General features: G+C 41.0%; 2 protein-coding genes across 2 annotated transcripts; one reads left to right on the top strand and one right to left on the bottom strand.

The window, feature by feature from the left end:
• LOC115786289 (glyoxylate reductase/hydroxypyruvate reductase-like) lies at nt 1-5,854 on the bottom strand. The gene is made up of 9 exons (XM_030738382.1): nt 5,575-5,854; nt 5,000-5,133; nt 4,844-4,916; nt 4,556-4,672; nt 3,093-3,181; nt 2,888-2,992; nt 825-960; nt 315-445; nt 1-226 (listed from the first exon to the last, which is right to left on the bottom strand). Exons 1-9 carry the CDS (start codon nt 5,745-5,747, stop codon nt 105-107), a joined length of 1,080 nt encoding a protein of 359 aa, XP_030594242.1. The 5' UTR covers nt 5,748-5,854; the 3' UTR covers nt 1-104.
• A 2,246-nt stretch (nt 5,855-8,100) lies between these two features.
• Nucleotides 8,101-17,823, top strand: LOC115779836 (ubiquitin-like modifier-activating enzyme 6). The gene is made up of 32 exons (XM_030728697.1): nt 8,101-8,135; nt 8,617-8,713; nt 8,848-8,942; nt 9,032-9,060; nt 9,173-9,267; nt 9,910-10,021; nt 10,755-10,835; nt 10,938-11,060; nt 11,254-11,377; nt 11,622-11,725; nt 11,847-11,909; nt 12,341-12,417; nt 12,539-12,605; nt 12,745-12,888; nt 13,012-13,158; nt 13,240-13,320; nt 13,412-13,489; nt 13,588-13,769; nt 13,956-14,061; nt 14,169-14,258; nt 14,373-14,453; nt 14,569-14,697; nt 14,804-14,855; nt 14,975-15,038; nt 15,129-15,198; nt 15,278-15,349; nt 15,445-15,568; nt 15,762-15,955; nt 16,160-16,287; nt 17,085-17,172; nt 17,293-17,387; nt 17,682-17,823. The coding sequence occupies exons 2-32, from the start codon at nt 8,673-8,675 to the stop codon at nt 17,821-17,823; spliced, it is 3,078 nt and encodes a 1,025-aa protein (XP_030584557.1). The 5' UTR covers nt 8,101-8,135; nt 8,617-8,672.
• Nucleotides 17,824-18,950: the final 1,127 nt, after the last annotated feature.

Raw genomic sequence — 18,950 nt, 5'->3', positions numbered from 1 at the left:
AACACTACATGGATTTATTTCAGTCTGCAAAAAAAATTAGATTTGTGTAAGTGGAGTTAATCATCAATGATCTGATCACTTTTCAGAGTGGAACCACTTTCTTCTTAAAGCTTGAGCTCTTTGATCATCGGCTCTCCCCGCAGCCCCAGGAGAAGGTTGTTTGCTGCCAGGGAGGACATAGCATTACGGGTCGTATAGGAGGCGCTCGCAATATGGGGTAGAATCACTGCAGAAAGATAAAGTATTAAAAACAAATGATAGGCAGGGAGAACCAAGCATGGTCAAAAACTAGTTCAATGTAGCAGAATGCTCACCACAATTTTTAAGTGTAAACAGTGGGTGGTTGGTTGGCAGCGGCTCAGGAACAGTGACGTCTAATCCAGCTCCTGCAATCTGCCCAGTGGACAGAGCTTCATACAGGTCTTCCTGGTTTACCACCCCACCTCTGCACAGTACAAAATCACAGTCATAGACACAAAGGGCTAAATCAGTCTGCTAGAGGACAAATCCTTACTGTTGATTACCCACTGTATATGCCCATTTCCTCAGACACAACTCACTAACTAAGAGGTTAAATAATTAGTTGACTGACAGAAAATTAACTGCAGAGGTCATTTTTGTGAAGCTGTGAGTAATTCTAAAATCTCAAATATGAATATTTGAAGTTGGGGAAACAATGGACATTTATTTAAACCGTTGCCTTGCATTTTGTTTATTAAATGGTGATCAATAAAGGAAAATAACCAGTTAAACCGCATGTTAGTACAACACTCACAGATCACTTGTGGGGTCTTGGGTCATGCATGTAATTCAGGTAAGGGTACCTGCTTGTGTTGATGAAGATGGAGGTTTGTTTCATCTTGGAGAAGAGGTTCTTATTGCAGATCTCTTTTGTCTCCGGTGTTAAAGCACAGCACACAGCCAGGAAATCCGACTGCTTTGCCAGCTCATCAAAAGAGACTAGAACCAGGAACAAGGCAGGATTATTAAAAATAAACTGAAAACTAATACAAGGTGTGATTAAAAACATTTTAGCTAATAGAAATAAGATAAACTAGACTGGATGCACTAATATCACTTACAGCACAGGCATAAAATTACGACCACTGACAGGTGAAGTGAATAACACGGATTATCTCTTCATCTTGGCACCTGTTAGTAGGTGGGGATATGTTAGGGAGCAAGTGAACATTTTGTCCTCAATGCTGATGTGTTAGAAGCAGGAAAATGGGTAAGCATTAGGATCTGAGTGAGTCTGACAGGGGCCAAACTGTGATGGCTAGAGGACTTGGTCAGAGCATCCAAAACTACAGCTCTTGTCAGGTGTTCCTGGTCTGCATGGATCAGTATCTATCAAATATGGTCCAAGGAAAGAACAGTGGAGAACCAGCGATAGAGTCATGGGTGGCCAAGGCTCACTGATGTGCCTGGGGAGTGAAGGTTGGTCCATGTGGTCCAATCCAACAGACGAGCTACTGCCCAAAACGGTTTGAGGAGCACAACAACAAGTTAGAGGTGTTGACTTTGTGGTGTATTTTTATCATTCGACATCAGTATTTTCTATCAATATTTTTATATCATGTAATGTTACATATATTAATCACACACACTGGATTATTGGTCACATTATATATTATTTGTCACCTATATTGTCACTCACACACTAGAACACTGCATGCCTTAGGTGAGTGGAAAGGACTGAGGCTTCCTAAGCCAGGTACTTGGGTTTTTCCACTGGTAGTACTGCACTCATTCATATTTAGAGGTTCACCTTTGTACACAGTGCACTTTTGACACAGTATTGCCAGAGTGAAGGTCTGGTAGCGGGAAGTGTGTGTCCTGGAAAGGGGAGTTGAAGTCCCACCTGAGCTACTGTAATGTGAGGGAGAAATTGTGTATTGAGATAAGACCGCCCTAAAAGTGTTTCTTATAATGTGAAAACATGGATAGAAGTGCTCCGGTGGGAGGTATTTTCACGTGGGAAAAGTTGTTTGTTTATGACAGCCCAGATAACAGTCATGGAGCCTATGCATGAGGATCGAACTAGTACAATACATAGTGGATTGGGAGCATCCTTCTATGCCCATTGTTCCTGATAACAGCAAGGGGAGGTGCGAGTTTGGGCGATAAAAGGCAGAGGCAAGGTTGGGAGAGAGCTTCTCTTTTTGGCTCTATTGGGCTCCTTTTAGCGCACTTTTTGCTCTTCCTATCTCTTCTGTAACGACTCCAAAGGCACACACTCCCGGGAGGGCTTTTTGCTTTCTTGTGCTTTGTTTAACTTTGTGCTTCAATAAATCCTGGAAACGAAACCTGCTCATCTCCAGTGAGTTTTTGTAAAGTGTGGAATTACTATCAAGGTGCATTTGCTTTCATTGGTCTCACTTTCGCCTGGTAAGGGGGGCAGTGGGAGAGAGCCGCAACCACGACCCGACAACTTGACCTCCAAATTCCCCACATCTCAATCCAACCTGAGCATCTGTGGGATGTGCTGGACAAACAAGTCTGATCCATGGAGGCCCCACCTCACGTCTTACAGGACTTAAAGGACCTGTTGCTAACATCTTTGTGCCAGATACCACAGCACACCTTCAGGGGTCTAGTGAGGTACATGCCTGGACAGATCAGGACCGTTTTGGCAGCAAAAGTGGGACCAACACAATATTAGACAGGTGGTCATAATGTTTTGCCTGACTGGTGTAAATTATCACATTAATTTTTTGGGTAGCTCTTAGAATTTCAAAAGAGACTTATGAAAAGTCAAAAGGTTTTAAAAAGCCTTATCGTTTGAGTAGCCCTTTAAAGTTGCCCCTACTTAACCTTGCTGACACAGGATCTGTCACTGAGCACTCTTCATAACAGAGTAGTGTCTTTGCTGAGATTTCCTTACCATATTCTGCATTGATGGCATCAGCCAGCTCGGGCCTGGGGGCCACATCTGTGTAGATAAACTTCTTTACTTTGAAAGGTGCCAGACGCTCAGCAATAGCCACACCTTAGAGTCCAAGCACATATTGTAGAAAACACAAAATTGATGGAAATGGCACTTTGATGATACGCTGATGTAAAGCTTGGATTCATGATGAGCTGCTTACCGATCCTGCCTAGTCCAAGAATGCCGACAGTGCTATTGGCCAGCTCATAACCACACAACCACAGCGTTCTCCACGTGCCCCAGCCACCACTGGCACGAGAGAGAGAAAGAGAAGAATTTATTTTGCACTATTCTCATTTGTGTATGTACAGGGGTTGGACAATGAAACTGAAACACCTGGTTTTAGACCACAATAATTTATTAGTGTGGTGTAGGGCCTCCTTTTGCGGCCAATACGGCGTCAGTTCGTCTTGGGAATGACATATACAAGTCCTGCACAGTGGTCAGAGGGATTTTAAGCCATTCTTCTTGCAGGGTAGTGGCCATCACGAAGTGATGCTGGTGGAGGAAAACGTTTCCTGACACGCTCCTCCAAAACACCCCAAAGTGGCTCAATAATATTTAGATCTGGTGACTGTGCAGGCCATGGGAGATGTTCAACTACACTTTCAGGTTCATCGAACCAATCTTTCACCAGTCTTGCTGTGTGTATTGGTGCATTGTCATCCTGATACATGGCACCGCCTTCAGGATACAATGTTTGAACCATTGGATATACATGGTCCTCCAGAATGGTTTGGTAGTCCTTGGCAGTGACGCGCCCATCTAGCACAAGTATTGGGCCAAGGGAATGCCATGATATGGCAGCCCAAACCATCACTGATCCACCCCCATGCTTCACTCTGGGCATGCAACAGTCTGGGTGGTACGCTTCTTTGGGGCTTCTCCACACTGTAACTCTCCCGGATGTGGGGAAAACAGTAAAGGTGGACTCATCAGAGAACAATACATGTTTCACATTGTCCACAGCCCAAGATTTGTGCTCCTTGCACCACTGAAACCGACGTTTGGCATTGGCGCGAGTGACCAAAGGTTTGGCTATAGCAGCCCGGCCATGTATATTGACCCTGTGGAGCTCCCGACAGACAGTTTTGGTGGAAACAGGAGAGTTGAGGTGCACATTTAATTCTGCCGTGATTTGAGCAGCCGTGGTTTATGTTTTTTGGATACAATCCGGGTTAGCACCCGAACATCCCTTTCAGACAGCTTCCTCTTGCGTCCACAGTTAATCCTGTTGGATGTGGTTCATCCTTCTTGGTGGTATGCTGACATTACCCTGGATACCGTGGCTCTTGATACATCACAAAGACTTGCTGTCTTGGTCACAGATGCGCCAGCAAGACGTGCACCAACAATTTGTCCTCTTTTGAACTCTGGTATGTCACCCATAATGTTGTGTGCATTGCAATACTTTGAGCAAAACTGTGCTCTTACCCTGCTAATTGAACCTTCACACTCTGCTCTTACTGGTGCAATGTGCAATTAATGAAGACTGGCCACCAGGCTGGTCCAATTTAGCCATGAAACCTCCCACACTAAAATGACAGGTGTTTCAGTTTCATTGTCCAACCCCTGTATATTTTTGTACATTTATGTGTGATTGTGTTTTGTATATGATGTTACGTCTTGGCTTCGTGTGTGGCCTCTATGAGCCTCCTGGAGGTTGCGAGCAGCAGAGCTACAGTCAGCTCAGCAACAGCATCTGTCAGGACTTCAGGGGTGTAACCTACACGGATTCCTCTGTGGGGAAACATAAACATTGCAAACAATCTTAGATTAATATGTCACCGCCACCACATGTTAAGAACCTTTTTGCAAAGAAAATCATTATCAGTAAGACCCTGGAAGGCATTCACATGGGAACCCCTTTGACGTTAATGTGTTATCATGAAACAGAAAGATGGAAATCACCGTTTCTTCAGCTCATGCAGAGACAGATGATCGAAGCCCACTGACATCGTACTGAGGACCTTGAGGTTTGGACCTACAGGAATATGTCACACACATATAAACACATGCAAGGCTGTTTGTTGCATTTAGGTTACTTGTCAAAGACAATGTCCAGACCTGCAGCGTCCAATAGTTCTGCATCAATTTTTTCTGTCAGCACGCAAAGAAGACCATCTACACCTTTGACCTTCTGAAGGAGCTCCTTCCTGGGTACCGGTATGTCGTCTGAGTCCCACAGCTCAAACTGCACCCTGGGAAAACAGAAGTCATATGACTGAAAATTTAAATCAAATCCAATTTTTAAAAATTTACTGGTTGAAGGTGGTGAAGTGATACAAAAGTGTACAAAGTAAAGCAATGCAGGGTTCACATTTTTATATAATGGCTATCCTTAGAGCGACAGAATCTCAAACTAGCAGGGTTCTTGATAGAAATACTAGGATTTTAAGGTCCAGTGTAACATTTGTGCAGTTCTGGGGGAATACCCTTTAGACTATGAGCTTTATTTGACAAGACCCTGAGGCAAACATTAGCAGTCATGTTTGCTCAAAGTAAATGATGAACCTCTCAAACCAGAAATTCAAGCTGCTTAGCGTGATTACTGTCAAATCAGCTGCAGCACACACCAAGTAGTAACATTCAAACACTTAAATGCTCTATTTTAAGTAACAGAACAGAACACTAAGACTCACTGGCCAGACTCCCGCAGGATCTTCAGGCCGTCAGGTGGGATCTGCCGTGTGACATATACGCGCGGTAGGGTTGACATCTCCCTCTGCACACTGCTTGTTAGACTCCCGGTAATATTCAAAGGCGTAATTGCAATCCTCTGGAGCCGACGAAGTGCCATACGACTGCACAACATTGTAGAGTGTTTATCTGTGGGCAGTGTCCACAGTGTAGGATAACTAAACTCTGGAGCCTGTTGTGGGATTTGTGTGGGATTCTGGCTGCAGTTCAGGGGGAGGTTCCTGTGTGAACTGACCAATATGATAAAAGGGTGGGAGTCTGAAAGTTTGAAGGGGGAAAAGTCTGAAGGTTAGAAAGACCTATCCCTGCTCCTACCCCACCCCCACCCCCCCAGAATCAAAAGTCAATCAGATTTTTAATCTATGATTAAGCAGAAGTAGAGGCCCTTTACATTCATAAAAAAAGATGCACAAGCCTAACTAACCAGTGTAAGAAAGACAGCACCAGACTTGGATTGAAGCGAGTTATAATGTAAATGTTTCACTTGTCCGGTGACCTTTGTTTCTTTAAACGGTGGGGGACTTCAACATTGTTATTTTATCTTCTGTTTTCACTGGCTGGGACCAGTTTTGACATCTCCCTTTTCCAAACTGAGCCTGTCTGTGTTATTGTGAAACTAAAAGAGATGTTGCTTGCTGGACAACTCGCTTTCCTCAGACTGAAAAATATAATAATCCTAACTCATAATCTGGCTGAAGGAGGTAATGTAATTTCTCAAATCCGAAGTGATAAAGCTCACTACATGATAAAGCAAACTCATCATTGACAAAATCTATATAAGATAAAGCAATCTTTTCTGGCATATTTCTGTCCATCCTTCAGTTGGATGGCCCTTACAATCATTATTGTGTTACAGGTATTGTACACGCCCACTTTTAGTGGAAAAATCTTCACCACAACGAAAGATACCCTACTTAATTTGCACCACTTAGAAAAAAATGTAGCATAGAAAAAAAAAGTACAACGACAGTAGAAATATATGCTTTCGTAAAATGGGATTAATGCTGAGGTACAGGACATCTTTATGTTTTACTAGGAAATTGGGAAATAGGTGCAGCAAGTTACTGAAAAATGTGCAAACATAAACAGAAATACGGTATATAAGTCAAAAACAGAGTTTGCAAAGTTCCAATTCACTTGAAAGTTAATATTTGGTGTGACCACCTTTACTCTTCAACACAGCCTGAACTCTCCTAGACAACTTTCTTGACATTTCTTTAAGTAGTCTTCATGAATAGTTCTCCAGGCTTCTTAAAGGACATTCAAAGCTCTTCTTTGGATGTTGGCTGAGTTTTGTTCCATTCTCTGACAAAATGTTCCCACACTGCTTCAATAATGTTGAGGTCCAGGCTCTGGGGAGGCCAATCCATGACTGATAGTGTTTTATTGTGCGTTTTTCTATCCAAGTATGCTATTACTGTATTGACAGTGTATTTGGGATTGTTGTCAAGCAGAAAAATTAATCTGTTGCAAATGAGACACTTTCCAGATGATATTGCATGGTGGATCAATACTTTTCTGCATTCATAATTCCATCAGTTTTGGCGAGATCCCCAACAATCCTTCTTGTGTAATTTGGCATACCTCAAGGAAGGATATGACTTTCAAATACTGAACATCTGCTGTAGATAGTTTTTCAGACCTGTTGCTTCTTTTTATTTCTCTTCCACTTGTCCAGTTTCCTCAGATTTTTTAAGGACTGCACAGCATGCTGAGATATGGCAAGTTTTCAGCTAATAACTCATTTGGAGCCACCTTGTTGGTGGAAAAATACTATCTTATGCCTGTCATAATATGTTATCTTTGTTATTATATGTAGATTCACCTAAAGATTATGTGTTCTTGTGAGTTTATTTTCTGCCAGTAACAAAGTGCTTAAAATACAATTAAAAATTTGTTTGCTAAGGTGCATCTTATGTGTAGATCATCCTCTGAGTTTGGTGCTTTTTGAAATGCTTGAATGACTCATAGGTCAGTTTTCAGTGGCTTAACAACAACAACGAAGGAGAAAACCAAAACTAAAACCAAAACATTCCTCTGAAAATGGACAGGTATAAGGACTGGACTGAAGAAAAGTGAAAAAGCAGCCAAACGAAAAACTCTGAAAGACCTCCAGAAAATCTGGAGAACTATTACTCAAGACCACTTAAAAAAAAAAAAAATACTCAGTCTGGTTCCTTGGAGGCTAAATGTAAAGAAATGAGGGAGTGACTTTTGCAGAGTACTGTGCTTATACCGCTAAGGACAAAATGTTGAAATTTTATGCTAATATTATACGAATATAAATTTTATACTGTCACTGGAAATCAAATAACATCACAAAAGTGTGTTATTTCACAAACAACACAAAAATAAGTCACATTTATTCACAAATCTAGTCCTGGAAGTAACTGTAAAATGAATGGTTGACTTTGGCCACGTGAGTTCGTTAACCCGGAAACACTCCAAGTTTTTAACCAGTCAGAGCCATTCATTCGTTGCAGCTCTCCGGGCTTACTGACAGGTAGCTGCGTGTGATATTCTGACTGATTTTAACCACTTTAACAGCGGTGTTTACGTATTGCTTGATAGAAACGATAATACCTAAAGCTTTTGTCTACTCTCGGGAGTTATTCGCGTCTTCGTGTTTGTGTCACCACTTTTAAAGTTTATGAGAAGTGTCTTCGCCGCCGGCACCGGGCAACAGCAGTAGCTAGCTGTAGCTGCTAGCATTTAGCTTTCTTCAGCAACTTCATAAGTCGTCTATCTTTATTAAGGTATCTGCATTAACAGCTGTAATGTCGGACTGTTTTTTAAGCCCCTTGGTTAGTTCAGGGCGGACAGGTCAGATCGGTCAGGTCCACCACGCTGCTGACAGCTAGCTGGCATCAACAGTTAGTTAGCCGTTCGGCTACTTTACAGCGGGGCGTTGGTTTTTAAATCATTAACGCTCTATCAGAGCGCTTTTCCATCGCTGGTAAATCAAAGTGTCTTTATATTTTCAGCAGGAAGAATCTCTTATTTGTGAGGTACTCGCTCTCCCCCCCCTTCCCCTCCCATCATGGCTGCAGACTTGATGGAGATTGACGACTCTCTTTACAGGCAAGCCTCACCAACACTTACTAATTACCTTTTAAATGGGTTTATATTACAGCCAGCAAAGTTATTGTACGTGGTGCTTCCATCCATCTAGCATATTCCTTCACAGTGGCTCTTCCTTCATCTTCTCTCTCTAGCCGGCAGCGATATGTGCTCGGAGACAGTGCTATGCACCAGATGGCCCAGTCCTCAGTCTTTCTCAGTGGAATGGGAGGACTGGGAGTAGAGATAGGTAGGCAATATTTAATGCACTGGTATTTGTATGAGCCACCCAGTCAATTCTTAACATGACTCTAAGTCATTTGGTTTTTGGTTTTGTAGCAAAGAATATTGTTCTGGCTGGGATAAAGGTAGGCGCTCTTTCTTAATATTACAGCAATGTGTTATTCCCAGCATCTTGCAAGTCCAAATATCTTGTTTGTGTGTACACATACAGTATGTGTGTGCTCTGTTCATGTACAGGCAGTCACCCTTCATGACACAAAGCAGTGTGAGACCTGGGATCTAGGCTCCAACTTCTTTATCCACAAAGAGGATGTTTTGAGCCAGAGGATGAGGTAATGACCCCACAAGGAGGCTCTTAAATAGGCATGCACTAGTGTAGCTTTTTCGGTACTTTTAAAGATACCTCGATTTTGGGTACTGGCAGATAACAAGGACCATGCTGGTAACAGTGCTTAATTAACACATTGTAAACCATTCTCTTTTTATATAAAGTAGTTATTGTTAAAAATAGACCAAATGACAATATTTTCTGAATTTATTTGAACTTGTTTCATTTCATTATGGCAGGAAAGAAAAAGTGAAGCTGACAGGGATAGCACCATTATCTGTTGTTTTTATCAGCTCAGCTAACCTCTGTTTGGTTTCTATTAAATCATAATTAAGTCACAAACTGCTGCCAAAAAACGTGTCTGCATAGCAAGTATGAAAAGCCTCGAAAGTGCCGACCCTTTTTTTTTTTTTTTTTTCTTTTTTTTATTGGCTCCATTCTGTCCTGATATGGTAAACACAGAATAACAGAGTTGAACTGAATAGATCATCATCCCTGTAGAATTGTGATTGACTAGTTCTTACAGATAATGTGTGATCAGCTCTGAGTACATATCAGTTATATGCAGTACAAATATTAGATTTGTCCGTACTTATACTCAAATACTCTCACTCATGCTTACCCACCCCTTATGTTGCTCCCACAGGGTGGAGGCAGTGTGCCCTCGGGTTGCAGAGCTGAACCCTTATGTCCATGTTGATGTGTCTTCCTCTGCTCTTGACGACAACACTGATCTTAGTTTTCTAAGAAAGTACCAGGTAAGTCACTTTTTTAATTTTTTTTTAATTGGTTCTCTCAGCAGTTCCCCTGGTGATTACAAATATGAGGTGTATTGACTTATGAAGATACCAACACCTTCCCTGAAGAGCAATGTGGATTAACAATAGTTTCCAACAAAAAGATGTCGTCACAGAGAAGTTTCAGAACGTAAATTAAAAACTCATGAAACTACCCCTGCAGTGTGATTCACTTCACAGCTGTCTCTCACAGATGTTATATAATGTATATAATGTTTTGATATCTGTATATAGTGTTTTGATGTGTGTGTGTGTATATGTACATGTGTGTATTGACATTGATATATATATTTTATGTATATAGTGCTTATGTATATGTGTATAGTTTTTCTATTTTATTTTATTCTATTCTATTTTAGTTCATTTGTTTTTACTCATCCTTTTTCTCTATACTGAGCTGCTGTCATGCGCAAATTTCCCCATCGTGGGATCATGAAAGTTTTATCTTATCTTATGTTCCAAACAGTTTATTCTCCAGCCTGAAGGAATGTTGTTTTACCTGAAGGTCAAAATTTCACAACTGCAATGCCAGTTGTGATGGATTGATAAAATTTTTGTGGTTATAATGCATCTGGGTAATGACTGGCATTTAATTTAAAATAAAATATTTGTATTCAGCTACTTTTGTTTTCTGTTGTGTAGTCTGCTATAAGCTCCAGGTAACATTTAGTGTCTGCTCTGCTTCATCCTTTAGTGTGTGATTTTGACTGAGGCCAGATTGAGTCTACAAAAGAGAGTAAATGAGTTCTGCCACTCACAACAACCTCCCATCAGAGTAAGCCTGCTGTCCCAGTTGTGCTTATGCATTACAGTTGTGCACTGACCGCACGCAGATGGTCAAATATTAACCAACCCTGTTGCATGTGTCTTACTTCAGTTCATCAGCTGTGATGCATATGGTATCTGTGCACGAGTGTTTTGTGACTTTGGGGAAGAGTTTGAGGTGTCCGATCCCACAGGAGAGGAGCCCAAGGAGGTTTTCATTCAAAGTATCACTCAGGTATTCCTTTTGCTCCAACGTGTGCACCACCCCACCCCCAAAAAACAAAACAAAAGAAAAACAGTTCCAAGTTTTCTTCAGGAAAATCCACATACACTTATACACTTTGCAATGTTGTTTGGCTATTAATCCTCTGTCTGCTTAGTTGGTAAATGAGCAAACTTTGGGCAAATTTTTCTGTAAACTTTTTTAGGATGATCCTGGGGTGGTAAACTGCTTGGACAACCAACCCCACGGCCTACAGACAGGTCAGAGTGTTGTTTTCAGAGAGATCAGTGGCATGGTGGAGCTCAACGGCACTTCACGACAGATTTCAGGTACTGTGATTACAAATGTATTATTGTAATGCATAACAACAGCATCCCCAAGGTTGTAGTTATTATTTGTACAAATGCAAGTGCTTTTATTTATATTGTTGCAGTCATTCATTATATATAGTAATGTAATATAAAAATGTATCAGGCATTACCACGTTTGATGAGTTGTTCCCTATATATACGTAATGGCGTAGTAATCTAATATTAGCCATGTTTGTCTTTTTTTGTGTGTATGTGGTATTAGTCCTTTCCTCTCACAGCTTTGCAATAGGAGACACATCTCAACTACAACCATATGCACATGGAGGTTTCTTTGTCATGGTGAAAACCCCTAAGACATTCAGATTTGTAAGTAGACTAGTTTTCATATTAACCAGCAGTGTGATTATGATTATAAACAGATGCAGAAATGTTTAAATAACAACTCTTGTGTCTGTGTACTCTCATATTATCTATTTATTTATCTCAGGAAACATTAGAGCGACAGCTGTGTGATCCTCAGGTCCTGACTCCAGACTTCAGTAAACCAGAGGTGAGAGAATATTGTAAAAGTTGTATCCCAGAGGGTGGGGAATAGTGGGACATTTAAGCAGCTAGCATTGGGCTGAACGGTTTTGTTTTTTTGGCTTCGTGACTCACATGGCTGAGAACAGTTTGAGCTAGAAACTGATTAAAACTTTCCCACAGCCCTCTTGCTAGATGACAAAAATCCCAGATGCTTTAAAATAATACCTTCACATTTACACAATATGCGTATGTACAGAGCAGAACAAGCCCTTTATTCTAGGTTTATAAACATGTTTCATTAGCTTTATGAAATGGGTTAAACCAGATAAGACAGATTGCCTGACTAACTTAGACACATTGTATGTTTTGTAGCTGAATTTCAAAAATACTTGTTTTTGTTTGAGTTTAGGAAAGCGTTTTTTTTTTTCACAATCCTGTTTTAAATCTACCCCTCAGGCCCCACTTCAGATCCATGCAGCCATGTTGGCACTGGACACTTTCCAGGAGCAGCACAGTAGACTCCCCAACATTGGGTAAACAAAATTTCAGTATTAGACCAGTACTTTTTACTCTCCAGTCTAATCTTCTGCTCTGCTTTCTCTATGTGATACGATTGCTAAGCACTGAGCAGCAGTTTTTCTTTGATGTCATCAGGTGTTTACAGGATGCTGAGGTTTTACTAAAGCTGACTGAGGAAGTGAATGCAACTCTCAAGAGCAAAGTGAGCGTTACGCTGTTTTCCTCATTTCATCATCTCAAAGCTGCGAATGCAGGCACTCATCCTCTGACCGATGACTTCATGCACACTGGTGTGTTAACATTTACACTTTCTTTTCCTTTTTATCCTTTTTTCCTCCCAGCCTCTTGTGAATACTGAATTGGTGCACTGCCTGTCAAGGACAGCAAGGGGTACTCTTCCCCCATTAGCAGCAGCTGTAGGAGGTCTAGCCAGTCAGGAAGTTCTTAAGGCTGTCACAGGGAAGTTTGCACCCCTGCAGCAATGGGTAGGTTACTAAATTTGAAACTCTGGTTATATAGCTCTACCCCCTTTTGCAACACTGAAATAAAATAAAATAAAGTGTTTTTACCTTGTTTTGTTTGTTTTCTTTTTTTCCTCATATATTTAGTTTTATCTTGATGCTATTGAGGTATTCAAGCCACTTCAGTCTCTTTCTGCTGAGGAGTTTTGCCCTAGGGGCGATCGATATGATGGATTAAGAGCTTGCATCGGTGACTCATTGTGTCAACAACTACACAAGCTAAGAGTCTTTATGGTAAGAGTTAGCTGTCCTCAACATATTTAAGGCACTTACTGAAATATGCTAAAGTTTACGTCAAAATAAATTATTTTATAGGTTGGCTGTGGAGCCATAGGCTGTGAGATGCTGAAAAACTTTGCCTTGCTTGGGGTTGGACTGGCCAAGAGCTCAGGGGAGGTGAGTATTTCTTCTTTATGTATTTCTCTATATTTTATCTAATTGTGAAAAGATTACTGGAATTTACTTTTCTGCATAAATCACTTCTCAGGTGTGCATCACTGACCCAGACCTCATAGAAAAGTCTAACCTCAACAGACAGTTTCTCTTCAGGCCGCATCACATACAGGTGAATAGATGCTCACTTCTGCACCAGTAAGGCTCAGGTAAGGTTGACTTATTGGCTGCATTTAAGCCATCTGTTTCCTGCCTTCTTCTTTGTCACAGAAACCGAAAAGTACCACAGCAGCAGAAGCTACTCGTGATATTAATCCTGACCTACAGGTGGAAGCTCACCTCAATAAGGTGTGTCCTGCTACTGAGAGCATCTACAGTGACTCCTTCTACTCCTCCTTGAACCTAGTGGTCACTGCGCTGGACAATGTGGAGGCACGAAGATATGTGGACAGGTTGGTGAAGACGTAAAGATCGCAGCTTCACTTTAAGTGTTCAGTGAATTACAACCAACCATGTATGGCTACCATAATTTGATTCAGTCCCTGTCCTCATTATTACCTTTCTCATAACATGAATCTAGAAGTTTCAGTTTGATATAAAAAAGTTTATTTTGTTTTTCTTTGTTTTGTTTGTTTCAGCCGCTGTGTATCCAATCAGAGACCTCTCCTGGATTCCGGCACCATGGGAACTAAAGGACATACTGAAATCATTGTGCCAAACTTGACAGAGTCTTACAATAGCCATGTGAGTCTTGGGAAGAGTCTTAAGTTAATGTTTTTCTGTGCTGGACATGGTTGTTAAAGTATTGCATTTCCATCACCACCTAAAATAGCTTTTCCTTTGCCTCCCAGAGGGACCCCCCAGAAGAGGAGATCCCATTTTGCACTCTCAAGTCTTTCCCTTCTGTCATAGAGCACACCATCCAATGGGCCAGAGATAAGGTCAGGCTGCTGAAAGGCCAACAGTATTTCCCCACATTCCACATTATCATCATTTTGAAACTGTGTTAGTGTACTTCCTACTTTTTAATTTTCTTTTGCATTTTGGTTGTCTAGTTTGAGAGTGCCTTTGTCCACAAGCCCTCCATGTACAACTCGTTCTGGCAGACCCATTCCTCGGCTGAAGTAGTGCTGCAGGTAAGACACGAGTGCAGTTTTCACTCATGAAAATTGCCTGCTGTGTAGATCTGTCCCAGCAATGCAGTCATTCAATCAATAAAAACAATTTTGATGATTGTGTTTCTCTGTGTAGAGGATGCAGGCAGGGGAAAGTCTGGAGGGGTCATTCCAGGTCATTAAGCTGCTGAGCAGACAGCCTACTCGGTGGGAACAGTGCGTCACTTTTGCCCGTCTGAAATTTGAGAAATATTTCAAGAGAAAGGTAATGAGTTTCAACCTGAAAAAATATATATTCATATTCAGAGGGGCTGTATGCTTCACAATATGTTGTGATTTTTTTTTTTTTTTAAACTGCTATTTTCATTTAGGCCCTACAACTGCTGCACTCTTTCCCCCTGGATACAAGGTTAAAAGATGGAAGTAGGTGTTAAATAATCAGATGCAAACCAGAATCAAGTTATCAAGCAAATTAACGTGTAGTTCCTGTATAAACGGCACCTAAAATGAAAGTATTTTGTGCAAACTCTCCAATTTCTCAGGTTTGTTTTGGCAGTCTCCAAAAAGACCTCCAACTCCTATTGAATTTGACTTGAAAGACTATTTGTGAGTATGCCCTTCTGTTACCTGTTAAGTCATTCTTATACTGCATTTTTTTTCCCCCAGATCTTTTAAACTCTCCTCTATTCCCACCAGGCACTTTGCTTTCATTGTGAGCACTGCCCGGCTCTTCGCAGGGATTTACAATATCCCTTACTCAGAAAGGGTGGGTCACACATTTACATATAAGCTCTCTCAAAAATACACACATTCAGTCACTTACTGACTGCTATTCTCTGTAACAGGATCTTTCTGAAGAGACAATTACCAGGATTCTTGCAGATGTTGAGATTCCCAAATACAGGCCCTCGGAGAAAGTAGGCTGTTCTGTTGATCTGACCTTTTGGACTTTCGTCTGAGTGTATCAGAACCATCCTAATCTTTTTGATTGATGTGAATCTGTCCTTGCCAGTGCATAGAAACAGATGAGACGGCAAAGAAACCTGATCAGATGAAGATGCCTCTAAGCAGTGAAGAGGAGAGGGAGGCAATCTTTCAGCTGGAGCATGCCATTGCAACTGACAGGGTTACGCCAGGTATGCACATACTCCACAAATCCATTTTTAAATGGACACTCAAGCTGACTGACAAATTGAAAAAGCTAGTGTTGTATTTGTAATTAGAGAGAGAGAACACACATTTTCCTTACACATTATATTACAGAAGTAAGCTTATAATAAACTAGAAAACAGGAGCACTAATGTTTGTCCTTTCCTTTAAATTATGTAGAACGGTTACGGATGAGTCCACTTCAGTTTGAAAAGGACAATGACAGCAACGGCCACATGGACTTTATTGCATCAGCATCCTCTCTCAGGGCCAAGATGTACTCCATCGAGCCAGCTGACAGATTTAAGACCAAACGCATCGCCGGGAAGATCATCCCCGCTATTGCCACGGCAACAGCTGCAGTAGCTGGATTGGTGTGTGCAGACCTTGAGATATTCATATGTGAATTTTAAGCATTTTAATGTGGCTATCATGTATTACATTAGTTTTTTTGGTCTGAAAATAAGTCGTACTGTGTTTTTTTTTTTTTTTTTTTTTTTTTTTTTTTTTAAATGTTGAAATGACTTAATTTTTTTATTATCATTGTGTAACATTGTGTATTGATCTGATGCGCTCAGGTGGCCCTGGAGTTGATCAAGGTGGTTGGAGGCTTTGGGTTTGAATCCCACAAAAACTGCTTCTTTAACTTGGCCATTCCTGTAGTTGTCCTCACTGAGCCTGCTGCAGTCAAACGGACGCTCATCAGGTAGAACATTTACAGTTCCTCTGTCACACAGACACACAGAAATGTGGCAGAAAACTAGGGTCTTCTTCAAATTTTTTTTGTACAAAGCTACTACCAACTGCTCCCACGTTCACTAGTGGGTGCCACAGTGGGTGGCACTGCATGTTTGATTTGAAACATTTTTTTATGCCAGGTGCCCTTCCTGACACAACTCCAATGCATTTTTAATTTCTACTAGATATTTGTGATTAGATGGACTTGAACTAAGCGTCCTCTTTGCACAGGAAGTTATATTTTGTTACATGATTGGTGTGTACTTGATGTAAAGGTCCTCAGATAGGGACAATGGATTTATTTGATAGCATAATACAACAAAGTCAACACTGTATAGCAGAATGAAGTATAAGGTGCAGCAAAGCCAAAATGTAACGTCCCCGTATGTGGATGCATAATCTTAGGAGGTTAAATAGGCCACAATCAGTGTCAAATATCCACATCCATCCAATGTGGTGACTCCTCGTGAAATAAGGAAGCAGCCAAATGTACCTGTCAGCTAATGACAAGCTGTGTTATGTAATCGGACAAATGTGGAAACTAGTCAGATTAGGGAGCTTCAACTGATGGTGATTCGACTTTCAGCGGACTGTTCTGCAAGAAGACATTACTGTTTTTGATTTCTGCCACACCTTTGCTGACCACACCTTATTGCTGCACTATCACAGCAGCAATGGGGAAATTACATTTGGAAGATGGCACCAAATGCCATGTTGTCATGATTACAATGTCATATAGTGACAGCTCCATGGTATCTTTTCCAGGAACAACATATACTACTCGATCTGGGACTGTTGGACTATTTTCGGCCATGAGGACTTCACTCTTTCTGACTTTATGAATGCTGTGAGGGTAAGAAACATTTATTCCCATTACTCAGTGTTTACTCAGTAACTTGTGTAACTGCCACATTGTATTTTTCTTAGGATCCTTTTTATTTGCAGAGATTAGTTTGTTTGTTTGTTATTTTAGGAAAAGTATGGAATTGAACCCACTATGGTCGTCCACGGTGTAAAGATGCTCTATGTGCCTGTGATGCCTGGACACTCGAAGAGGCTCAAACTGACGTAAATGCCTTTCTGTCTTCTTTCTTTTTGGGAAAAGTAGTCCTTGAAGGGATTAGGGAATCAATGTGTGGCCTAAAGACACATCAGGATCAGGAGAGTGGATACTCCTTAACAGTAGATTAAAGCAGAGACATCCTTTTCCTCACACAGCATGTGTAGTGTTTTCCTGGTCTAAAGCTAAGCATAGCTTCCAAATCTATGCCTGTACTTGTGCTTATTACAAAGTATTCTTTTCATTTGCTGAAATGTTCACAGTGAGTATGTTCATCTATTTCTGCCTCTGACTCTTCATAGGATGCAGAAGCTAATTAAGCCATCAGTGGAGCGCCGCTATGTAGACCTAACTGTATCATTTGCTCCAGAGGCGGACGGAGATGAAGACCTCCCTGGTCCTCCTGTCAGGTACTACTTCAGCCCTGATGGCGAGACTCCCTGACACCTTCCTTGAGCCTCTTGTGTCCTTATTTCCCTTCTTTAATATAAATTGTTACACCCGAATTGCTTAGGCAAGGGCCAAGAGTTTTCCCTCAGGATGTTACCTGACAAGGTCAAAGCTCCTTGCCCCAGCACGAACCCCGTCTTGTACTTCATGGAGCAAGAAAGGCCAGTTGTGGTCCCAGTTTTTTGTTTTTTGTTTTTTTTTCCTCTTGCCCAAGATCTAGCCAGTGGAACACAAGGAGTAGCACTTATAATTGTACCCCTGTGTGTGTGCGCGCGCACGCGTGTGTGTATATACTTTCTCTGTTCTGTTTTTTATGCTGGTGAAATGCACAGCTCTGGCTGTGTCGATGCCTTAATTGATTAACCTTTTTCCGTTTGTGGCAGTGAGTCTGACTAAAATTTGTGTTTACAGAAACCTGCAAACTCCCAACACACAGACCCATTTAGTTTTCGTTTCTTTGTGTTTTGTTTTTTGTGAGTTAAACTGTTGGCGCAATAAAGATAACTGATAAACAGTTGGTAGGCATCACATCATCTTCTTAGAATTATTTAACAATATTGCCAACTGCAGAATTTGCCAGTTATTTTCTGTCTCCCTCTATAGAAAAAATTCGATATTTGTTGTATAATTTTAAGGTGTGACAAGTTCGTGGAAAATGGCAAAACCACCAAAGATAGTGATTATCATTTTGTCTGCAGATTGTTTTGTTTTGTTTTTTTCCATCACTTTGACTGCCTCATTATAACATGTTTATATCACAGGGCATGGATATCACCCAACATTTAAGAGCAACACACACCAGCTGTGCTTTACTACAGGTTAAGCAGCATTTTTATTGAATCGCTCTGCGGTCGTTTGGGTGTAAAATGACAGTCAGTGTGTGGGGTGCATTCAACAAAATGGGTAAAAAAAAACAAAAAATTGTAGCTGTTAGTCTTACCTACCTTAATAAATACTTAGGTAACGACTGCACTGATATTAGTTTGGACAAACAGTATGTTCTTCATTAGCACAATGCAAGTACTGACAACAAGTTCAGTGACTGTTCTACACATAGAAAAGCCTTATTTTGACAGACATTAAACATATGTACTAACATCTGGGGTCCCACTCCTGTGTTA

Source organism: Archocentrus centrarchus, chromosome 1 (assembly GCF_007364275.1).
Source record: "Archocentrus centrarchus isolate MPI-CPG fArcCen1 chromosome 1, fArcCen1, whole genome shotgun sequence".
Taxonomy (NCBI): Eukaryota; Metazoa; Chordata; class Actinopteri; order Cichliformes; family Cichlidae; genus Archocentrus; species Archocentrus centrarchus.
The sequence above is the reverse complement of the archived record's forward strand: the minus strand, read 5'-3'. Positions and strand labels throughout refer to the sequence as shown.

Coding starts and splice junctions, on each gene's coding strand:
- LOC115786289 (XM_030738382.1), bottom strand. CDS start 5,747: ATGTTGTGCAGTCGTATGGCACTTCGTCGGCTCCAGAGGATTGCAATT. Junction 4,673..4,843: donor CTGCATGAGCTGAAGAAACG/GTGATTTCCATC, acceptor GTTTCCCCACAG/AGGAATCCGTGTAGGTTACA. Junction 227..314: donor GTTTACACTTAAAAATTGTG/GTGAGCATTCTG, acceptor ATCTTTCTGCAG/TGATTCTACCCCATATTGCG.
- LOC115779836 (XM_030728697.1), top strand. CDS start 8,673: ATGGCTGCAGACTTGATGGAGATTGACGACTCTCTTTACAG. Junction 10,836..10,937: donor CACAACAACCTCCCATCAGA/GTAAGCCTGCTG, acceptor GTCTTACTTCAG/TTCATCAGCTGTGATGCATA. Junction 17,388..17,681: donor TCGAAGAGGCTCAAACTGAC/GTAAATGCCTTT, acceptor GACTCTTCATAG/GATGCAGAAGCTAATTAAGC.